At 38.5% G+C, this 23439-nt stretch overlaps 1 protein-coding gene across 2 annotated transcripts in view; it reads right to left on the bottom strand.

Annotated features, from left to right (window-relative positions):
* Nucleotides 1-278: 278 nt before the first annotated feature.
* Nucleotides 279-23439, bottom strand: part of PPP2R5E (protein phosphatase 2, regulatory subunit B', epsilon isoform) — a 133245-nt gene continuing 110084 nt past the window's right edge. For both annotated transcript variants that reach the window (XM_004681797.2, XM_004681798.2), the window contains exons 6-14: nucleotides 18267-18397; nucleotides 18106-18165; nucleotides 17061-17169; nucleotides 15589-15642; nucleotides 15431-15481; nucleotides 13150-13269; nucleotides 10245-10372; nucleotides 9369-9470; nucleotides 279-4992 (exon numbers count right to left, since the gene is read on the bottom strand). In XM_004681797.2, the coding sequence (XP_004681854.1) occupies nucleotides 4893-4992; nucleotides 9369-9470; nucleotides 10245-10372; nucleotides 13150-13269; nucleotides 15431-15481; nucleotides 15589-15642; nucleotides 17061-17169; nucleotides 18106-18165; nucleotides 18267-18397 (855 nt within the window). In that variant the 3' untranslated portion in view covers nucleotides 279-4892. The remainder of the gene's footprint in view (nucleotides 4993-9368; nucleotides 9471-10244; nucleotides 10373-13149; nucleotides 13270-15430; nucleotides 15482-15588; nucleotides 15643-17060; nucleotides 17170-18105; nucleotides 18166-18266; nucleotides 18398-23439) is intronic.

Below are 23439 nucleotides of genomic sequence, written 5' to 3'. Positions count from 1 at the left end.
GGAGCAAAGACATGACATTCTTGCCAAGTGCTATCCAAACCGTAGGTGTGTGAATAACAATCATTGTTGCTTATGCCATTATATTTTGGAAAAGATTATTACATGGTAATAAAGATTCCCCAACCCCACATGCCCCAAATCATTAACTGATTTTCTCAAGAAGCAAGTCTGAATATACCAACCCCACTGCCTCTCAGCTAAGTTGACCAAATCTATTACTGGTATGTTTCAAAAAAGGCTAAACCCAAGCAAACAAACAAAACAGCCAGGCGCCTGAAAACTCTTCACTGCTTCTTTATTAGGATGCACCCACAGTACAGAACCTCTCACACACCTGTGAAAGGGGAAGGTTACATTTCCCTTTGGGAGCACCTTCATTTTTGTTTACCACTTTGAAGAAAATAAATCATTTTCAAAGAAAGACATTTTAAATTCCAAGTGTTTCAAGTGTCTAAGACTCAGCTTGCATTTTGTTGTGTTTGAAAAGGAAGTCACATATTTTAGCCAGAACTGGATGATTGTTTTGTGGCATTGAACTTCGATGTGAATCAAAAGTCTTTACTGCCTGACTGAATCAGTCTATAATTTTCATATGCACCTTTTCATATCAAAAATGTTTCATTTTTATCTCTACCCACAAAGATGCTGCTTTAAAAAAAAAAAAAAAAACAGGCACACACACAAATGAATTTGAAACCAATAATGAAACACAGCATTTCTAACAGGGAAAATGAACTTTTGCTGCCCTCTCCTGCTAAAACAATGAAATACTAAAATACCAAAAGATTTATGAAGCTAAAGTGAAATCCTCAAACCAAAAACAATGGATATAGCATTCTCATTATACCTCAATCAAAAATCAGACAACAACCAGAAAATGTATTGGTAATATTTATATTTGAAAGTTCCCCATTAATACATGAGGTTGGATTACAACTTATTTACAGTTAAGTGATTTGAAAAAAAGTAGAGAAAGAAAAGGGAAGGAAGGAGAGATGGATGTAGGAAAGGAAGCAAGGAGGGAAGAAGGAAGGGACAAGAGAGGGAGGGAAGAAAAGGAAACCTACAGTCATAGACATCATAATATGGGATGTTTATTTCCAAGAGATAGTAATGCTGCTATCGTGCACAAGAAGCAGCACAAATTAACATTCCACTAGATCAAAATTGGCTCAACTTTCTCTCAAGATGCACAATCCTTTAAGATTTTCAAAATTAAATACTGAGAAATATAAAATGCATTGCCAATGTATCTACTACAAAAATCCTTTGTATGGCTCATTCCTTAACTCTAGTCAGAGAAGCAGCTGAGCCGGAATATAAAAATAAAAATATTGATGTGCAAATAAAACATCACTGATCATGTCTGGTGCTACCTTTTTACCATAGGTAACAATCACTTTGTAATAACATTGGTAATAGCATCAAAAGAGAAAAATCTCTTCCTTTCCTGGGCCAGGTCAGTGCATCCAATTAAAGGGGGGAAAAATAAAAGAGGAGGCAAAAAAAAAAATACCCTAAACTCCAAACACTTAAAAATGCCAATAATCTTCATACATCTTCCCTCTCCCACCCCCCAACCCCCACAAAAAAATAAAAAAGCCTTTAAAGCTCTAAATATACTTTTTTCTTTTCATAGTGTGATTGAGCCTAGGCCTATACATTGAAGTATAGCAGGTGCAATTACAAGCAATGCCTGGTTCTGCACCCTGGACTGTCCCACGCATAGAAGGAGGTACAAAATAAATGAAACCCTTCCATTTAGGCAAGCAAGCCCAAGATGAAGGAGCATAACCCTGCTTGTGAGTATCCAGCGGCATTGAGGGTATTATTTTATTTCTTACTTTTTAGGTTTTTTAACTTTATTTTATAAAAAACAATCAGATGTTAGGAAGAGCAAAAAATAATTAAAATTTAAAAGGACATAAAATGAAACACTGAAGGAAAGCGTCTGGGACACTTGCACAGTGAGAAAAGGAATGCATGCTCGATTCAAGTGAGGTGAGCATAGTCACTCACGTGGTGGTTCCAGGCCCACGGCCCGAGGCCTCGGCATCATTCTAAACCACAGGGTCAGTTTGCTTTTTCTTCCACATACACTCTTAATCCTACCCCTGAAACCAATATGGCAGGGATAAGGGTGGAGTGAGCATCACTCATTAACTACAATATTTGCTATTTTAAAAATATATTTATATATAGTTCTGGAAATTAAGAAGCAAACAAAATATAACACAAAGATGCATTTGTCACAACTCACTCAAGCTGCAGCAACAGCAGACTTGTGGAACAGGACAGAGAGAGAGGGCCGCTGCAAATGCAGCAAGTACGTCCTTATACATGTCACATAGTGCAACAGTCAGATTACCTCAGTTACTCTGCGTCACCGGACACAACATGACAAATGTCACATTGTCACTTTCAATTAAAAAAGGAAAGACAGCGTTTCTTCTCAGAAGTTGCATTATCAATTTTAGACCTAAGCCTATAAATCATTTCTTTTAAGTATGTCTAAAATTGCGCTTTACTCTTCTCAGTATGGAATGATCAACATCTAGAATTGACATTGAGAGTGTCGGCGTAGTTCTCACCTTCACTCTGAGGACAGGGTAAGGTGCATAAAAGGGATCTTGGTCTTTCTCATTTCAAATGACTGCATTTCATTCTAATAAACAGAGATATCATAAGCCTGTGATTTTAACGTCCACTATCTAAAAAGGATCAATTAATGGCGAACAAAAGTTTGTACTGTTAAATGAGTGTAACAGCGTCAAAACTAATGAGCTAGTATCAAAAGAGCTCAAGGAAATGATTTACTACAAATTTATTCTTTATCTTTAGCATTTGAACTTGCACCTTTGCTCCAGCACTTTTTAAGTGAGTCGTTTCATCTTCGGCAGCCTCTGCCAACTTTACACTGAATCCCCATTAATGTTCTCTTAAAAGTATCTATTAATTCCATTAAACCATGTTGTGTTTGGTGTTGCATAAGACTCTTTTACTGCTGTTTCTTTTTCAGAATTAACAATGCCAAGTTTTGTTTTTTTTTTTTTACAAAGTTATTGAGATGACAATATCCATAATTAGCTTACTTTTACACACAAACTGTGACCTGATAATCCTGAAACACTTAATAGAGGAGAAGTCAGTGGCTTTTTGTTTTCCTTTTTCTCAGAAACAATACACTGCATATTCTATTTCATGTGTAAATGGAAGAAAGAAAATATACAAGCCCATATTGATATTGCATTTCTATTAAGAGCAACAGCAGTTCATATGTTCATGTTTGCTACTAGCACAATTCAACACATGAACACAGAATCAGCTCTATACCACGAATACTGTTGGAAGTGATGGTTTAGGATTATCAACTCACTGTTGCCATGTCCATAACAAGCAAAAACATCCTGGAAATAAATCCCGAAACACAAATCTCTCAGTACATAATAATGCAACTGCATTAAATAAGTACATACTGTACACAAGTTTTATCAGCATTTTATCTCCCCAAGAAGTAAGATTCCTCTTTTAAATACAAAGCAGAGAGCCAATAAGATATATCTATAATACAGCCCTAGATTTTGTTTTTTGTTTTTTTCTTAAACAATTTGGTCACAATGCACCTTTGATATAAAAGCATTTTTAAACTTTATTAATACTCAGGACATTAGGAATTTCCAGATTTTTTCAGTAGCATTTGTAGAACCACTTTTGGTAACAAATACAGTAGTTAGGAATACGCATCCAATTCAGAATGCATAATAATGTTTATCCTGAATCCTTTCTGGCTAAAAACAGGGCTGGCGCTGTGATGAAATATAGAACGAGAATCTACAAAAAACACTGTAATATGTTTGTTTGTTTGTTTGTTTTCCCAGAGGCTACATCCTCTTTTGCTGGAATACTTTATAAATACATATTAAAAAGTAAGGCAACAACTCCAAACAGTCCAAGCTGTTTGCTCAACTCTATTCCCAATTAGATTCGCAATCCTGGCGATCAATTTCATGGTTGTCTATTTAGTGTTTATCTTTCTTATTTCAAAATGGTCCAAAAGGATGAGATCTGACATTTCTAAAACATCTCTGGCATGTGTGTTCAATGATGTACGCAACTAATACTGGTCAGGTACTGAAGCCTATGATGACCCAGTGCCTGTTTTCAAAGGATTCAAGACATTGATTTGGATTCACTAGGAACTGATGCATGAATCCAAAATTCCCTTCCCTACTACGTTTATCACCTCTTCTCTTTTACTCCTAATTTTAAAACTAAAGGAGTACCAGGACTCCCTGGCTACTGGAAAGATGTTCACACCAGTAAACAAAACTTTTGTTAGGGACCTTTATAATTCATGGCCCCATTCCATGTGGACATTCATCTCATGAAGATGTGCAAAAGGAAAAGATGTCAAATTACAGTCAAGTTATCCAGAGAATGTTATACAAACGTATAAGGAAATGACAGTCTTTTTTTTTCCTTTACTATAAATACATTTAACAGTTTTAGCAGAAAGACAAGCTAAATTTAAGAATGTTCACATTTGAAAACTGTTTCATACTCTCTGCTAATGATAAATAAGGAACTCCTGATAATGAAATTTTAACATATAATTTCATCAACAGATCTTTGAAGATTGCTTTTTTTTTTAACGAGGGTTAGAACAATGATTAATGTTTGCAAAATTCTGAGAAGTCCATCTACTGTCCAAACTTTGGATTGAAGTCCTTATTTTTTTTCCCTTTACTTAGAGACAGGTATATACAGTGCTGTTGTAATAATGAAACAATGTGAAATCTACTGTAAAGTTGCACAATACAGAAAACTGTTGCTCCATCTTCTACTACATAAATGTGTGACTCCACAGGTTAGTAATGTTGTCATTATTTTTGTTAAGTTGGAATTATCCCATCACGTCTAAGACCTCTCTTTAACTCCAGATCCTCCAGTTTTTTCCATAATTCTTCACGCTCCTTTTCTTTCTTTTTCTCACTGGGGAAGAAACAGAATATAAGGTTAAAAAAAAAAAAGGAGAAAGTTTAGAGATTATCCTATAATAACTGTCCCTTTCATATACTTTTCCCCGGGGTGCATTTTTAAAGGTCTTTGAAACAATTGGCATTAAGTTTATAGGTGTTTTTTCTTTTTGATGTTCCTCTTTTTGACACTTATGTCAACAAAAAAGAAGTATTAATGAACAGAATAGGAGATGAGACTACCTTAAGATTTCACACTAGTATTCCTTTATTTATTGTTTAAAAAATAGTGATTTCAAAATCACTGAGCAATAAAAACAGGTCTTTTATATCTCTTGTCTTAAAACCAGCAACACATTAGTGATTTTTACTTGGAGAGTAAATCTAATTTTATCTTTGCTTGCAAAGAGTTTCTCAACACAGATGCTAAAGATGACAAGAGAATATACTTCCCCTTTATCAAATTTTTTTCCCTTCACTATATGGATTTAATCTTTTTAGGAGAATCTTGTACTTAACAGGTACTAATAGACCATAAAATTTAAATTATTAATTTATACCTAGCTATATAACCAAATTAAACTGTCTTTTTATTGTAACCCTTTTTAGTGATCTGGACAGAACTTCATCAATAATATTATATATTAATTTTTTAATGTTTCAAGCCTTCAAATCTAGCTTAATATCAATCTGAGTAGTAATTTACAGACTTTCAGATTGTACTGCCCAGTAATTTGCCAAACAATTGAATGTCCAAAATAGGGTAAGCAAATTCCATTTTGCCAAAGACTTGTCTTTTTATATCAAGATTACTGTCTTGATATAAAATAAAAGCTGATATTAAAGAAAGCTGTTAATTGTGACATCAATCATGTTCAGGAAGCACATGATCCAAGAAACCAAACTCTACTATAAGTTAAATAAACCTACATTTAATGAAAGTAATTCACGGCACTGTCCCTAGCTTTCTCATGTGGTGATGAAACCATAAGAACAGACCAAGGTGGCATCCATAAAGTCAGCTAATTTCTGAAATCAGGGACTCTGACATCTCCAGCATGGGGGATATGATCCTTGTGTTACCTCCCCTCCAAATGATTTAACTTGAACTACTGTTCAGTATTTACTTAGGGAAATCCATACAGATGAAATGCAACCTGCAGATAATCCCAGTCTAATGTTTTTATGTCATCACCGAATTTTAGAAGTTAACAATTATCTTCATTCTCCCTTCAAAACTCTACAGAGAAACCAAAGTGATTTTATATATCTTATTTTACCATAGTCAGAGGAAATAGTTAAGCATATACTATGGTAACCAGTATTATCTTTTATATTAAAGGTCTGGTAATTTAAGCCTTGTTTAGTATAATTATCAATAGTTTCAGTTATATGACATGCAATCTGTGCAATATAAATTTCAGCAGACATAACAGTTTTTCAAACAATTATCTCCACGATCAATTATGACACTGAAAAATTATGTTTACAGGACAGGAGGAGTAAGATTATATACTCCTTTAATAATTATAGATTTCTGATTCTTAATGCAAACAAACAAGTTGTTTGGGAAAAATTCATTTTTGTTTTGCTCTGTATAGTTTGGGGATAAGTATTATCAGAACCCTGATTGGGTACACTAAGGAACTTCATTCAATTGCCCTTCCTGGTGGCCCAGTGGATTAAAGCTCAGCACTACGAAGCTAGCTGTAGCTGCTTCAGCATTAGTTCAATCCCCGGCCAGCACTAGTTCAATCATTTGTCACAGCACCTCTCCTGCCTTGCCCACCCGCTGCTCCCCTCAGCGGTCTACTTCGTCAATCTGCCTGTTCTGCTCCCCACTCTGTCTCTGGTGAATCCTCTTGCCACTCCTGTACCTTTAGCCTGTATCCCATTTCTGTATGCTTAAATAATAAATCTTAAAAACACAAACACACATATTAAACACACACTAGGTTCATACTGCCCTACTTTGCAGTTCAAATTAAATAGTGACAATAATTAAGACAGATCATCCAGTTATTGAAGCATTTCATCCTAACCTTTAATGGAGAGTTTTATGGCATTCAATGCCATCTGTCCCATGGGGCTTTTCTTCCAGATGAACTTTAGGCTGTTTTATCATACATCTTTTCTACTGACAACTTTATCTTCAAAAAATCTAAATATTTCTGATATAGTTACTGTCACCCCCATTCTTTCCCACTTTTCTCTCTCCCTGTAGGTGGGAATTTTAAAACTTAACCATGTTGTCATGATAGAGATTACTGTCAAATTCTCTTCCAATTTCAGTTTTACATAGCGCTAGTGTCAGCATATGTAGTTACTTATTCCACCCACCACTTACAGATTTGTAATATTGAAAAATCTGATCTGAACTGAAAACCGTTACTAACTTCATAAAATCCTCCACTCAAGTCTCCTTTGATGGCACCAGACAAGTCCTTGTTTTCTCTTTTTCTAAGCCCACATCTGTGGAAGAAACTCACGTCTCCATCTACTCAGCACACCTTCCACTGGTCATCTGACATATATTATCCTTCTCTCATTAAGAAAGTTTACTCATGTCAGTCCCATCATCAAAGTCAATGTCACAATTTCTATTCCTGGTCCCCTGGGTTCTTTTATTTATTTTTTTTTTTCAAGTGTTTGGTCTATTTTGCTTAAATAGTAGGTGGCCAGAAAACACAGTTCTACAAACAAAGTTCAGCATATACCAATGAACTAAATTCAATTTAAATATTTCAGAAATAAGATCTTCAATATTTCTAATAGGATCCTATAGATTAATTCCTGGTTCAACTGTGATGATGATAATGATGATGGACTTTCAGTACATAAAGAAAGGACCTTCCTGGTACATCGTAGTATGAAAATATTCCCTCACCTCCAATTTTTTAAGATTGTAATTTTACCTTGGAGCAAGAATGGTACATAACTGTACATCTGTAATACCTGTACACATAATAAATTAAATGGTGTTTAAATTGTACAACCTAGCCCTTAATTGATATTTATACCAATACTATGGTTAAAAAAAAAAGACTCAGCCTCTTCTGTCTATAGCTAAATATTTGCCATGTCTTATAAATATGCTGCTGATTTCAATGTTTCATATTCTGGTAATTAAAAACCACTATGTTGGTACTTGGTCCCTGCCACCAAACCTTTCCCGTCACTGTTTTCTGTTTTGTTTTGTTTTTAAGTCAGTGAAATGCAAGTAGCATGTTCAAAAATCAGGCAAAGCAAAGCAACTACAGAAAACTTTGCTCAGGAGTCTTGGGGTGTGAACATTTACACTCTTCTGGGACATATGAGTCTATAAAATAGAAAAGTTAACAATTTACTTCTGAATGGCCAAAAGAGCGGGCTATTTCTCTAGACTTTCTTCAGCCTCTCCAAATACATCAATACCATGATATAAACACTTAGGGAGCACGTAAGTTCATATGTGAAAATCCTAACTCATAGAGGTGATAGCATGGGGTGGGGGGCCCTTTGGGAAATGAGGGTACAGCCCTGAGGGGTGGAATTAGAGGTGCTGTGCCCCTCCAAGCATGAGGACATGTGAGAAGGTGCAAACTACAGACCACAAAGAAGCCCTCAGCCAACTACACAGCCTCCTGCTTTGGGACATCCTGCTTGTTAGAACTGTGCACAGTAACATTCTGCCATCTGTAAGTCACCCAAAAGAGACCCTTTAAGTGGCATTTTGTTATAGCAGCCAAACACACTGAGACATCTTTTAAGAACAAGAATGTTTCTAAAAGAAATAATGAAATTGAAGAATCTCGTAACTGAAATCAAGAGAGGCTTTACTATCATGTAAGCATTTATTGTAAAGGACTCAACTGGTTTTTGCTCTCTTTTGGTCTTAAATTTTCCAGATCTGTATAGCCAGGTGCTTCAACTCCATGTCCTTTACTGCCTTTTGAATTGTCATGAATTCAGAGGGCTGAGAGTAGACAGTAATTTCTGGGTCAAATTGCGAAACAAAAATGTGCCTCATTCCTCCTGCTACTGGAATGCAGGACAAGAACACCCAAATTTTGCTTCAACATGTTTCGAATAGGAGCAAATACAAATGACAACTACCTGATAGTCCCCATAAGTGGCTCTGAAATACCAGTTATGTGCCAGGCTCTGAACCCTAACACAGTAGAGAAACATTACTGAACGGAAGAAGGAAAGCCTCCTTTTACAAAAATGACACTGCTATCCAGTAGCACATTAAGAAAGACACAGCTAATGAGCATGCAAAAATGAACACAAAAATAAATAAAACTATGTGCATAAGATTTCTGTGTGCAATTGGGCAACTTCAGCAAAGAGAAAGGAAAAACGCAATAGTTTTATTATGCACAGTTGACAAAAATAGCTTTAAAAAGTTACCGCTGACGATCTGACTTGTATGTGGCTGTCAGCTCATCAAACATGGTGCTGTTCATTTCCATAAATGCCTTCAATACATTGTACACTAATGCCACGATAGCCCTGGGAAGCACAGAGACAAAGGATGGTGTTGGTTAGTGATATACAGAAGGACAATAGGGCGCGAACAAAGAGAAAGCACCACCTTTGTGTGGATGAGCTTCTCCTATTGCATACTGACTGCCATCCCTTTTTAGCTGGAAAACTTGAAATGACCTGCAGTTCATTTCCATATCAAGGGAGTCATTCTTCACTATTCAAGGCAAGCTATCTTTCTAAGGGATTGGCAGGGTTAGAAAAAGAAAAATCTAATTATACCCTTCTAACAGTCAGCAGCCAGTCTAGACTGCCCTGTGGTACCTATGCCCTGCCAAACCCAAAGACCTGAGAACGTGGCAGATGCATGACCAACTCTCTGTAAAGGCTCCTCCCATCCCATCCACCTGCCGATTTTAAGATTCACTTTGAGTATCACCACCTCCATCAATACCCACAAACCTCTTCTGCTCCAGAGCACCCCTTTAACTAGCTGTTATACCTCACAGACAGGTTAGGAAATCCTTAAACATATTTCAACACAGTAGCAATTAATGTACTATTTTGTAAAAAAAAAAAACTATCTGAGTGTCCCAACCCATTAGAGAATTTCTAAAAGGTATAATTTTTTTCTTCAGCAACAAGCATAATATCTGGCACAGAGCAAACATTCAAGATACTTTATTAGCAAAAAAAAAAAAAAAGCCAGAAAGAATGCCAAAGGAAGATGGGAGAGAGGGAAGGAGAAAGGTTGGGACAGAGGACGGGAAGGAAGGACGGAAGGAAGGAGTAAAAACTTACGGATTCCAATGTTCTTTTGAAATCCTATAAAGACTGGAAAACATGATGGGAAGGATGACATTTGAGTTTTCTTCTATCAAACTCATGATGTATTCATTATTCCAATAATAGAGTGCCCTTTCTGCCACCTTTAAGAAAAGGACAAAGATAAAACAAAATAATAATTTCTCCAAATTAAAGCAAAAATTTTACATTAAATATAAAATTAAATATTAATTTCATTTTAATTAAATACTAAAAGCATTTTTGTGGATTTAAAATCGTTCAGAGAGTTCCAAGGTGGTTCATCAACTTGGGGAAAGAAAAGAAATTCCCTACCTGTTTGTTGATAGTCTCCTTTGATACTGCCCACTTGATCTGACCCACATCTTCTCTCTGCCGCTCTCAAAGACCACGCCTCTTCACCTACTTCTATATGCTGCTCTGTCCCCACATCATTTTAACCTCCTTCCCGATTCACCTCTTTTTGCCAAAACAATTCACACCAAGCCCAGGGCCCAGTGAGAGGCTGCACTGAGCATTAGCTGCTGAGGAAGCCCTGTCACAGTGGGCCTTTACCAGGCCCAGCCTTACCAGGCCAGAGCGAGAGGAGTGCGGAGCCCTCTGTACAGAGAAGGACGTGAGGCTCAGGGGGACTGGTGACCTTCAGCTGTATGTGTTCAAGGGAGCCCCACAAAAGAATTTGTTAAAACAAACATCAAATGTAATATAAAATCATCAAAATCTTAAAAAGGACAAAATTCTTTAAAAATGTAATTACATGGGAAAAGGAAAAGAGTGGTTTCTTTCATTCGTATAGATGAAGAAATGAAGTTTTAACTTAGTAATTAAAATTGAAATTAAACTGATCTAATTTCAAAAGATGGTGCAGGGTGCACCCTCTAAGAGATTCTGAGCATTAGAACCCTTATATTTACATCACTCAGCTTGGTTCCAAAACTCTCCAGGCATAAGGCACTACTTTGTCCTAGAGTTTAAGTATAACAAACAAAATCACTGCTACATTTGTCTTGTCCTGGGGAAGGCATCGTCCTGTTTCATACACATTTAATCACTGTTAGGATCTAACCATCTTGTAATCACCACAACCAAAGTTCGGAGTAGGCACCATTATTTGTCATGTAGATGAGGAAACTGAGGCTCAAAGAAATACACCCTCCAGGCCACAAGCGGTAACCTCCAAAGTCCCTGCTCTTCTCTACCCTGTTATCCCACCAGGTTCCTGTGCCAGTGGGGGACGGGGCACTCAGGAGCTGAGCCTCTGCGAGCTGTGACAGGTGCCGTGTCAGAGGCAGCGACCAATGCCGAGCTCCGAGCAAAGAGCAGGACAAGCGACCCAGTGACTGTGGGGAGAGGAGTGGCAGGCATGTGGCATTTAAGCTGGGCTTTGAAGGATGAAGGGAGGAAGGGGCGGCATTCTGGGCTGAGGGAAAGACAGCACAAGGCGCACAGGCACCAACATGGCCACAGTGTCTGGAGACCCCTCACCCCTGGCATGGCTGCGGCAGGTGGGGCGCACTGGCAAGGAAAGGGACGGGGAGGAGGAGGAACCGGGGTGCTCTGAAGCTTACAATGGAAGGGAAGTTTTTAAAATGTATTTTATCAGCGAGACTGAACTTTCCTTCACGTTTGTTTAGTCCACTTCCAAAATAAGCTATGAAAATGTCTCACAAGAAGCCACAGGGCACAGGATATTAGAACTGATAAAGCTCTACTAAGTTTTTTGGTCTAGCTCCTCTGTTTGTAGGTGAACTCACTGAGGTCCAAACAAAGGAGGCGTGCAAACAGAATCAAAAACCTCACTGAAGAGGACAAGGCTTCAAGTATGGTGTCAGGGAGTTTGGACGCGAGCACAGGAGGATGCTGCCGAACAAGGAGGGACCCTGGCTTGTCCTTAATCCAGCTATGACTCTACCATTCACCTGCTACTAAACAGTCCCTGCACAGCTCCTTGTTAATTTGAGTTATCACAAAAAGGAAGTCAATACCAAACCAAGCCCCTTTAAGAGGAAAGGTGCTACTTACACAGAGATTAACATGTCTGATATTACTGTCCTCAACACAGTGTCTCTAGCATGAGCCCTCTGAGCCCAGCACCACACCTGGCGATATGCATCTGGCTGAACAGAGTGGCACTCAGTGAATGTTTACTGGATAAACCAGTGACCATGTCATGAATAAATAAATAGGAACCCCTTTGCTGTCCTGTGATTTGGACCTTTAGTGAGACAGCCAAAGGATAAAACCTAAGGTGTTTTCACCCCAGATCCCCATCTCCTCTCCAGTGTGCACCAGCAGAGTTGCCCTGGCTCACTTTCCTTGTGCTCTCCCAGACTGACCACTAGGCGGCAGAGCAGCGCCACGGGACAGTCACAGTTCTCACAAGAAGCCGCAGCTATTAACTCCACTCCTATTAACTTGGGGCGTGAACAAATCGCTCTCTGTGCCTAATTATTGTTTTAATCTAGAAAATGGTGGTAGGAGTGGATAGGAGGAAGTCTCATAATATAACTTAAAGTTTTGAAATAATGTATAGGCAAAGCACCTAGTACAGTGCAGAATATTGGCGCTCTTTCATTCAGAAGCTTCATTTAGCATTTTCTCTTGAACCACACCAGTCCTCACCTTTTACTCAAGTTATTTTACCCTTCTGAGGTTCAGTGTTCACCCTGTACAAATTTTTCTTCTGAGGTGATCATAAGAAATAAAGTTACTGGGAAGAAAACACCACAGTGCCTGTCACGAGGCAGGTGTTTGAGAGCAAAGTGGCTATTGTTACAAGTGCTATCATGTGAGAATAAAAATCAAAAGGTACCTAGTGTCCATTACATTCATTTCCATACAAATTTTACCAAAATGAGACATGCCATGCAGGTGTCTCTGGATCCTATTCTTCATTACTAACCTGAAAATGGGGGCTAGATACACACTTGGCAATTTGTTTAAACAAAGGCTCTTGAATTTTAACAAATTGTGAAGGTTCAATCACATCCAATATTTCTTCCAGCTCCCCAAGGAACATCACCTGTAAATACATAAAAAACATAACATGTCAGACACTTTGTTGAGAAATCCCTACTAATGATGTGAATTAAGTAGTAAAGTTTGTACCGTTTTAAGAAAAATGTATACATAAAGCCAACCGTGCAAAAAATCCGGCAAGATCTGATGTTAGGAGCTTGCTTCACAAAGATGGTACTTATTAAGAGGAAATTTCCTAAAGAATTGAAAATATGATTCTATTAACCTTGGGAAGGTACTCTCTGTGCTGTAACTACAACACAGAACAAAGGGGGTGTATGCTCCGCAGTGGGGCCTGCAAAACAGATCAGCCCTGGGGGCTCCCCTATCCGTCATATCAGCTGCCTCCCCACCCCACACCACTATATTCTGGAAACAACAAAGAGTGGTCCTACGGCAGAGATCGCCAGCGTCCACAGTGCACATGCAGATTCTCCAAACCGTCACACCCCAGCTTCTGTGCCAGCGCTTCTCTCAGACACACCAGACAACAGAGACGGTAGGAGAAACACAGAAGAGCAGATTCACCCACAATAGGTACCACTTAAAATACTAACACACATGGCCCTCCCTGGTGGCACAGTGGGTTAAAGCACAGCACTGAGAATCTAAAGCCGCTTCCGCATGAGTTCGATTCCCGCCTGCCCCGGAGGTGACCACATGGTGTGGCAGACCTCTCCTGGCCCGCCCGCTGCTCCCCTCAGCAGTGTACTTCGTGGATCTGCCTGTTCTGCTCTCCGCTCTGTCTCTGGTGAAGCCTCTCACCGCCCCTGAGCCTCTGGCCGGTACCCCAGTTCTGTATGCACAAATAAATAAATCTTTAAAAAAAAAAAAATACTAACACACGCCCACCCACTTCTTACACCACACACATGCAAACCGGTCACTACAGAGCACTATGAATCTTGGGGCTTTGGCATTCTGCACCTCACAAAACAGCCTGTAGAAGGCAATGGTACCAACTCAATTGTACAGTCAATCTCTTTCTCCCTGGTGGCCCAGTATTTTGGGGTTAAAGACACAACACTATCAAGCTATCACCAGTCAGTGTGACATGAGTTTCATCCCCTGCCAGGGAGCGAACCCACAGGCATACAGACCTGTCTCACCACTGCTCCCCTCAGCAGTGTATTTCAGTAGATCTGCCTGTTCTGCTCCCCACTCTGTCTCGGTGAATCCTCTCATCCCTTCCACCACCACTCTGCACCTCCAGCCTACACCCCCACTCTTGTATACATTAATAAATAAATCTTAATAAATAAACAAATATAGTAGAAAACTGACAGAGAAATAAAACCTGTTTCGGCATAAAAAAAATAATCACCTTAGAAAAATTATGCAATTAAGATTAATGAAAAATGAAAATTGTTTCATGTCTTGAGCAGCATCGAGGTAAAGATGCAGTTTACCTTTATCTAAAAGGTTTTTTAAAGACTAGACAATTTTTCTGAAATTGTAGTTACTGGAGAATTGAGGCTGATATGAGGAGGGAGATTGTTAAAGACAACTGATCAAGATACATAGAGAAAATTTCTCCCAAATTGTCCCCAAATGTAAAACTTAACAGCTAATCTTTTTTTGTGGGCCGTTTACCACATGGTTTCTACACTTTCAGAAAAGTGGGCTTGGAGCTGGTACCCAAGTAGGCTCACCTCCAAAGAAGAAACTCACTCTCCCATAACAACTTCACAAGGCACATGCCCACTCAGGTCAGAGTTCTTAGGGTCACCTGTGCATAGCTGAAACTGAGGTCTGCTACACATTTTAAGACTGCACACCGAAAGACCCCATCTGTGTTATCCTTTAAAGAGGGTATTTGGGCAAGTTGCTCTAATAATAATCTACAGCAAGATCTCTCCACTATGAATATGGTCACCAAGAAGGTGACAGCAAGAGTTAGACAGCTAGACACCTGACATGGGCTGAGCAGCACAGGGCTAAGAAGTCCAAGGTTCAGGACTCAGGGAGGTAACTTCTGGCCCCGCTCATCCATCCTGGACAGTTTAAGTTCTTTCAAGCATCAATTTCATGATTAGAAAATGACAATACAGGTCCACCTTACAGAGCTGCAATGATTACGTAGAATGAGTGCACCCGCTAGCCCAGTGCTGGGCATTCAGCAAAGTGCCTATGAAACTATGAACAAACTGACACTAAGCACTTACCTCCTTTTGACTACACGTTTTGGGCCAAAACTTCATTAATCCCCTAATAACCTAAAATGAAAAGGAGAAAAAACAAATAGCACTTAATTTTTCATATACTCTCCCATACAAGAGCAGTCTTCTCTGAAGGCTTTTTAAATTATGGGAAAAATACTTACTGGTTCTGTGAGTGAAGGATCTTTCTCCAGAAATTGTACTATACAATACGCCAGCTGGAGAAACAAACAAACAAAAAAGACAAAATTGGAGATACTATCTACTAGGGGCTCAAAAGATGTATTATTAAAACTTCTTAAGAAGTTTCCAGACTCTGGTTTTAATAACTTCACATTCAATTCACTTCAAAACTAAAAATGTGTATGAAGTAAAATAAAAACTACTTTTCCAAGCCAAAGATTGACACTAATAAGACTGTAAGGGGATTTTTTAAAAAGAACACTGGAATATGAGCATTCAGCTAATGAAAAACAGAGGTGAAATATCACATTCTGTATTATTTGGAAAGTATTTCATCTACATAGTTTGTGCTCTATCTCATGGGCTTCCTTTCACTCTTTGCTAACATCAATGGCACTGGATCTTACTGTGGTTCCAAAAGAGTTCTATGGGATGTAGGCACTTATAAAACCTAGCTGATGGCCTGAAATGGGACCAAAGTCATTTCATGAAAAGATAAAAGACTGTACCTGCCAGAGTCAGAACCTGGAGGAGTGTGAAGAGTTCTATGTCTGATGCAAACTCATATCGGTAATAATTCTTTTAAATGACCATGAAATGTGCTATACTATTTCAATAACTATAGAGGCAAGATTTGTAAAAGGGCTCATCCAGATTCTTGGACAAGAAATACACCGCTGAGAAACAACATTTCAATGGTATTCTAAATTAGAAACATATGAACTAATTTTTCCTCGAAACACAGAAATTCACATTTAAAGAGGAACACTTCTCAAAAAGAAAATAAAAATTCACATTTTTATGCAAATGCAAAACATTCCTACTGCGGTGACAAGGGTTCAGGGGGTTGGAAAACTAAAATTAAAATGTGACTAGCAAAATAAAATACCACTAGATCATTTATCTACCACCCCTAGTGACACGCTTAGCATGCAAGGCAGTATTAGTGTGAAAACTAGAAGAGGAGACAAGCCGGGGTGCTTGTTGAAGTGATGGGATTAGCCATCACATTAGAAGATGTGAAAATACTGGTATGTTTGGTTACTTGTGTGTAGCTGAGAAAGAAATGGTAAATGAACCAAAGAGGGGGCAAAAGACAACGACAGACTAAAGCAAATGAGGATGAAACAAAATATTTAAGAACAATTTAAAATGATTGCACTTGTCCAGAAACCTAAATGAACAGACCCACACACAGGCTATGTTCAACATGTGACCTGGGTAGGTCACCTAGGATTCTGTAAAATGGAGTAAGACTCAACAAATGTTCTCCCTCGTGAAAAATGCCCATGATTCTCCTACACATGGAAAAAAAACACAGGTTTTTTTATTTTCCTTGGGAAGTATTTTAAACTTTAACAAATCTTTTTTTTAATGAGTAAAGATGTATATCAAGAAATGTGTAGCATACTAACTTTATTTTGCATCATAAAGTATTTGTACAAAATTCTACCTGCGCATGGAAGAGTGATAAGCTCCTGACAGTGTGTAAAGGGATCAGCACTTTCACCAGAAACTGTTTGTGTTCTGCCTTAAGAGGTAATGCAAAGCCATTGATAATACTAGGAGAAAGAAAAGAGACAGGAATTAGCCATGTTACCACAACAAGTTAAACTGAGCAAACTGTTCTTGTAAGATCAGGTTAAATTTTAATCAGTTTACACTTGGTCCAGAATAACTCAAACCTCACCCCAGTGGCATCCAAGATTTCTTAGTTACTTTAAAAAATACCTATAAGTAGGGAGAAAAACTGAGACAATTTGCATTATGATCTCCCAGCAAAGACTCCTGTGCTCTGCAACCTAGTCAGATGGTCTCCAAACGCTTTTGCATCAAAAACTGTACTTATCCTTCCCTTCAAATAATCACCTTCCTTATTCACTCTCTTATAACCTTTTTCATTTCTAGACCTCTCTTACCCATCTCTGAAATCTCTACTCAGACTAATAGCCAAGAATATGGAGCCAGCCCAGCATCCAGAAGACAACCACAATTCCACCTTCTTTTCCCCTCATATTAGGAGGAAACTCGAAGAAATTGCGTTGTCCAGTCACACTAGCTTCCCCTGCATGCAGAAACCTACACAGCAGCTGTCTCTTTTTATTTCACTGCTCCTGGCAACAGCTGCTCAGAAACTACTCTTGGGTACTCAGCAATCTTTGTAATTTATTACAAACTCACTTTCAAAAAATATGGCAAAGGACAGGTAGTCTAGAAATAAGAATAAAATGTTTTGGAGTAACTGACAATTAGATTCACTGCCTCTGTGATCATGAACAAAATGTTAGCTCTTTCAGTAATTCCAGTAAAATTAGCAATTCGTAACTGTGGAACAAAGGGAACAAGAAATCACTTCTTGTTGAGTCAGCTGGGGAATATGCTCAGCACATGGAAAGGACCCAAAATATGTACAGCCACAAGCTGGGTGGCAGCGTTTGCTGAACCTAATGTCAGATGCTATTCACCTGAGATGAGCAATTAACTAAAAATGTGCTTACCTTCCTAATATTTCCAGCAGTTCAGCTACACCATTGAAGTGTTCCGTTTCATAAACAAACCTTTAAAACAAAAGAATCAAGTCAGTACACTATGTTTAAGTATTTTAGGTTTACTTAGTATTTCTAGAAATCACCAATTTTGCCCCTGACCCTTTACTTACCTTAGAAAAATATTGTTAATCTGTTTTCGGATAAATGCTCTAAGACCAAGAAACTTGCCATAAATTCTGTGTAAGACTGTTTTTAAGTAGTCCCGTTCCCGAGGGTCTTCACTGTCAAATAGCTCCAAAAGCTGTTGTAAATGAAAGACAGTATAGCTGTCAAGAGTAGTTTCAGGATAGGATTTATTGTCACCTGTTATTTAATATCCCTTACTCGCTTCCTCAAAAATTTATTGAGTATCTGTTATGTGCCAAGTACAGTTTGAGTCTTTAGGAGTACAGTAATAAATAAATCAAACAAGTCTCTAGTGAAGAGATACACAATAAAAGTGCAATCACAATTATAGGTAACATATACCCAGTATTCAGTATGATCATCAGGTACTTTTCTAAGCAATCTACTTATATTAATCCTCCCTATGAGTCAGGGAGGGACAGGGACCCAGAGATACTAAGTAAGCCCATGGTCTCAACAGCAAATGTAATGACAGAAGAGAGATTTGAACTCAAGGAGTCAAGCCTTTAGAGTCCTTTATCTCAACCACTGCACTATGCAACCTACTGAGTTTATGTTCCAAATATACAGCTAAAATAAGCCTTCAGCTCAACCGGAGCATGAGGGTAAATGAAACAAGGTAAACCAAAGCAAATCTAAAAGTCCCCAATGATACTGGCAATGTACTCTTTCAAGATCTTAGCTCCTATTGCATAGGTATGCTCACTTTTAAATATTCATTGAGGTGCACATTTACATTTTCTATATGTATGCCATAGGTGAATAACATATTTTTAAGCTCCAATCACTTGTAATCTAAAGTCAATAAAAGAATCCCAAAACACATCAACATAAATACCTGCACAGAATGTTCGTTCATAGCAGCATGACTCACAATAGCCAAAAGCAAAAACAACTCAAATGTCCATCAACCAATGAATTTAGGAGAAGCAGAATGTGATGCAATGGAATATTAATAAGCCACAAAAAGGAATGACGTGCTGACATGTCTTCACATGAATGAGCCCTTCAAATATTATGCTACAGGAAAGAAGCCAGACACAAAGGCCATATATAGTATGACTCCATTTATATGAAATATTCACAGCAGGCAAGTCTATAGAGACAAGAAAGCAGAATGAGGAGTGACTGCTAATAAATCTGGTTTCTTTGGGGGGGGGGTGTTGACAAGAATGATATGTGAATATACAACAAACTGTAAACTTCATATGGGTGAATTTTGCGGTATATAAATTATATCGCAGTAAAGCTGCCCTTTTTATTTTTTTTTTAAAGTAACAAGACCAGATTTCCCTAGCTTAAGAACAAACGTGAGACAGGCTTGAATTTTACTGAGTTCTTCGTACATTCATTATCATTTCAATAAAGCAAAACCCATAGTTCTAATGTCAACTTTGCAGCAAAACATTTCATGAGCATATAGACAGCATAAAAATGAACACCAACAATGCCTTCACTTAAAAAAAAAAAAAAAGTGACCAAGACATACAGAAGCATGATTTCAAGTGATTAAGACATGAAGCAGAGACTGACAGTAGAAGAACAACTCAGTAGGCAGTAATCTAATAAACATTAGATTAACAAACATTAATCTAATAAACAAAGCTATACACTAAGATCAGTCCTTAGGATAATGTGAGAAAGTACAAACAGGATAGTCTTCAAAAATGAAATATAATTTTGAGCTACCTAATGACATCTACTCATTCACTCATTCAAAAAATGAACATTTCAACTAAATATGCATGCCCATAAGAGCCAGGCAAAGTGTCAGGGATAGAATAATTAGCCAGACACAATCTGCTTTCATAGAATCTAGTTTAATTAGGAATACAGGTAAATAAATAGCATGACAAGTGGTTAAGGATGCTGTGTAAATACACAGCAGACATAGCTACTCTACTTGGGGAAAATGGAAGGATCGAGGAAGATGTCTAGAGGAAGTGACGTCCAGGGCAGCCTTGGAGAAATGAGGAGGCAGCTGTAGGAAAGTAGTCCTTGGCAAATCCAGCAGCACATACGTTCACCAGCTATCCCTGCCAACTCTCCGTTCACTTAACCATTCAATCACTCAATCTTTGCACATGCCAGGAACATATACTACACACACAAAATGAGGTGACATCTCTAATCTACTCATCCCATTGTTGATGAGGATGATTAATCTTTTTGAATTTTTTAGTTTTGTTTCAACTCTTATGTGTTGTAGAAGAACTTAATGAGCAATGTGCAACCAACATAAGATTTGAGGGAGTGTTAGCAAAACTTGACTTAACTAGGCTTACATACTGCTAATCTTGAGTTTCATGAAAATATAATAGTCAAACAAAAATTAGTTAATGTTTTTATTAGGCCCTCAAAGAAAATGCATTACTAGACACCTAATTAGAGTCATTTTGAAAGTCACAAATGTTACATATATATATACTACATATATATACTATACATAGATATGTGAGAAATATGAGCGATGAATTGCAGCATATAATTTTTCTACTGCTCTACAGAACATACTTTTGTTGATTTCATAGTGTTAGAGACAAAAGTTAAACTATAACTTTAGGTCAAAACAGGGGCCAGTAGGATGACCTCTGACTTCTAAAACAAAATAATCTGTGTGTGCTTAAAATATATACCCTAAACACCTCCCACATAGAAAAGCATTAAGAAATGTAACTTGACATCTGTAAATGTATAGATGGACTGTGCCCCTTAGAACATAACAGGCAGCTTGTAAACAGGAGGGAGGAGAGAAGGAGGGGGAGGGGGAGGGGGAGGAGGATAAGGAGAAGGAGGAGGTGGAGGAGAAAAAAGAGGAAGCAGCAGCAAGTAGCAGCAGCTGCTGCAAAGTTTCCAAGGTGTCATGTGCTGTCTCCAAAACTGGCCTTCCTGAAGCCCACAGGGATGAACTACAGAGATTTAACCAAAGAACCTTCCTCTGACGCTCATACTAAATCCATAGTGACATGAGAAGGCCAAAATGAAAAAGGGCCTTCCAGCTAAACAAGGGGGAATGGATCTCCCCTCATGACACTGTCCTGAAATGAAAGTGAAGGCGTCAAGATGGAAAAAACTCTCAGGACAAAGAGGATTGGGAAGCAAAGTAGACAAACGTACACATTGTTCAACGGTGGGAAGAGGATGGCAAGCAGTAACTCTTTTTCTCCACGCTGCCAGATTTTCCAACCAGCCAGCAGGGAGGGAAGCCAACAAGAAGCCAGCCAGAGAATCCTTGAAAGGTTTAAGGCACCAGATATATTTGATGGCTAGGGTGTGAGAACTGAAAACAGGACTGACTGAAAATTTGTGAAAAGAGTAACTAGACCTCCCAGATCCCTGCCCTGTGTAATGTACTTGCTACTCAAGATTTACAATCCCCGTGTGAAGAGAAGAAATGAGCAAGTCTCTAGGCTAGGAACATGGCACACAGCTTAGCAAAGTGCTTACTGAAAATAATCACATTACATTAAACTGTATTCTGAACAGTGAGATCTTTTGTTAATCCCCCTTTCTACCCAAGCAACTAATTCTGATAGAGACAGGAAATTAGAAGGTCTTTTTTGGAGGGGAAACTGACAGTCTCAAGAGGAAGCATCTATAGATATACTAATATCTGAGTCTTCCAATGAAATGGCAAGGTTTCTGCCCAATGTGTTAAGCAGCTCACCCCTCCAGCATCCTCCCCTCCAGCCATGCAACACAAATAAGTTCTAAGAGATTTTTCTAGTGACTAACACGTAATGATGAAGGGAGTCAAGGAAAATCAGACATTCAACAATAAAAGTGAAAGCCAAATTAAAAAATCATGAAGATCTCAGAGGACAGAAATCCACAGTGAAGGAGGCAGGGGGAAGAGCTTCAAGAATATAACCTATGGAATAATCAAACATACTAGATCCCCAGACCTAAAAAAAGAATGCTATTACCTATTAATATTCAGAATTAAAGAGTTTCTGAAATACAAAATGAAGCAGAAGCATAATTTTCAGGTAGACTGGCATATTACAGTGACAAATATTCCCCCAAAATGTAACCGATGATATACACAGAAGAAGAAAACCAGAGGCTCAATCCAACTTCCTACTGTGTAATCAGACACATGAAAACCTCTGCCAGGGAACATGCTTTTTTTTTCCTCCTAATTTTCAGGTCCAACACATGTAACAGTAGGCAACAGAGGCAAATTACAAAGAAAATGAAAAGAAGGAAAGTATCTAGGGAAGAATTCGATAAAATTTTCCAAGAGGGGGCAGGGAGGGGAAAGACATGAGTTTCAATATACGTAAGGGTCATTATGTTTCCTGCACAATAAATGAACAAAAATTCACACCCAAGTACATCACTTTGAAGTTTCCAGGCTTTGGGAACAGAGTAGATATCAAGGTCTTACAGACAAAGTTAGTCACTACAAAAGACGAGGGGTTTAGCTGGTTGAAGCCTTTCAATAACCCTGGAAGTTAGAGGACAAAGGGCAATTTCTTTCAAGTTCTGATGAACTATGGTTTCTAAACTATAAATCTAAACCTAGCTGAAATGGTGATCAAGTAAGCAGACAGAATAAATAAAGCATTTTAAAGAATAAGGTCTCCAAAAGTTTTATATCCACTCATGCTTTCTTAGGACCAGAGGATATGCTCCAGTTCCTAAAAGAAAGAAAACGAAGTGAGCAAAGACAGTCCAGAAGGATGACAAAAGAAAGTTCCACTGTGGAGTACACAGCCTCAAGGATGCAATTAGTGCCAACACTAGCAAGATGGTTGGGGTTCCAGGAAGGAGGCCTCCAGAGGAAAAATGTGCAAGTGACAGACTAGCTGATGTGTAGGACACACTGAGAAGAGGAGTACGGGACTCTTAAGAAAATTAAGAGATGGACTAGAGACAAATACACAAACAAGCAAGCAAATGAAAAATTAGTCATCTAGTCATGGCAAATATTAAAAAAATTGAGTCCTATAAGAGGGGTCCTCCCTGGTGGCGCAGCAGGTTAAAGCACAGCACTGGAAGAAGCCAAAGCCACTTCAGCATGCATTCGATCCCCGCCCTGGAGGTGACCCACATGGCATGGCAGACCTCTCCTGACCCACCCGCTGCTCCCCTTAGCAGTGTACTTCATCGATCTGCCTGTTCTGCTCCCCACTCTGTCTCTGGTGAAGCCTC

This window comes from Condylura cristata, unplaced genomic scaffold (genome assembly GCF_000260355.1).
Source record: "Condylura cristata isolate star-nosed mole 26May11 unplaced genomic scaffold, ConCri1.0 scaffold00013, whole genome shotgun sequence".
In the NCBI taxonomy this organism is placed as follows: domain Eukaryota; kingdom Metazoa; phylum Chordata; class Mammalia; order Eulipotyphla; family Talpidae; genus Condylura; species Condylura cristata.
The sequence above is the reverse complement of the archived record's forward strand: the minus strand, read 5'-3'. Positions and strand labels throughout refer to the sequence as shown.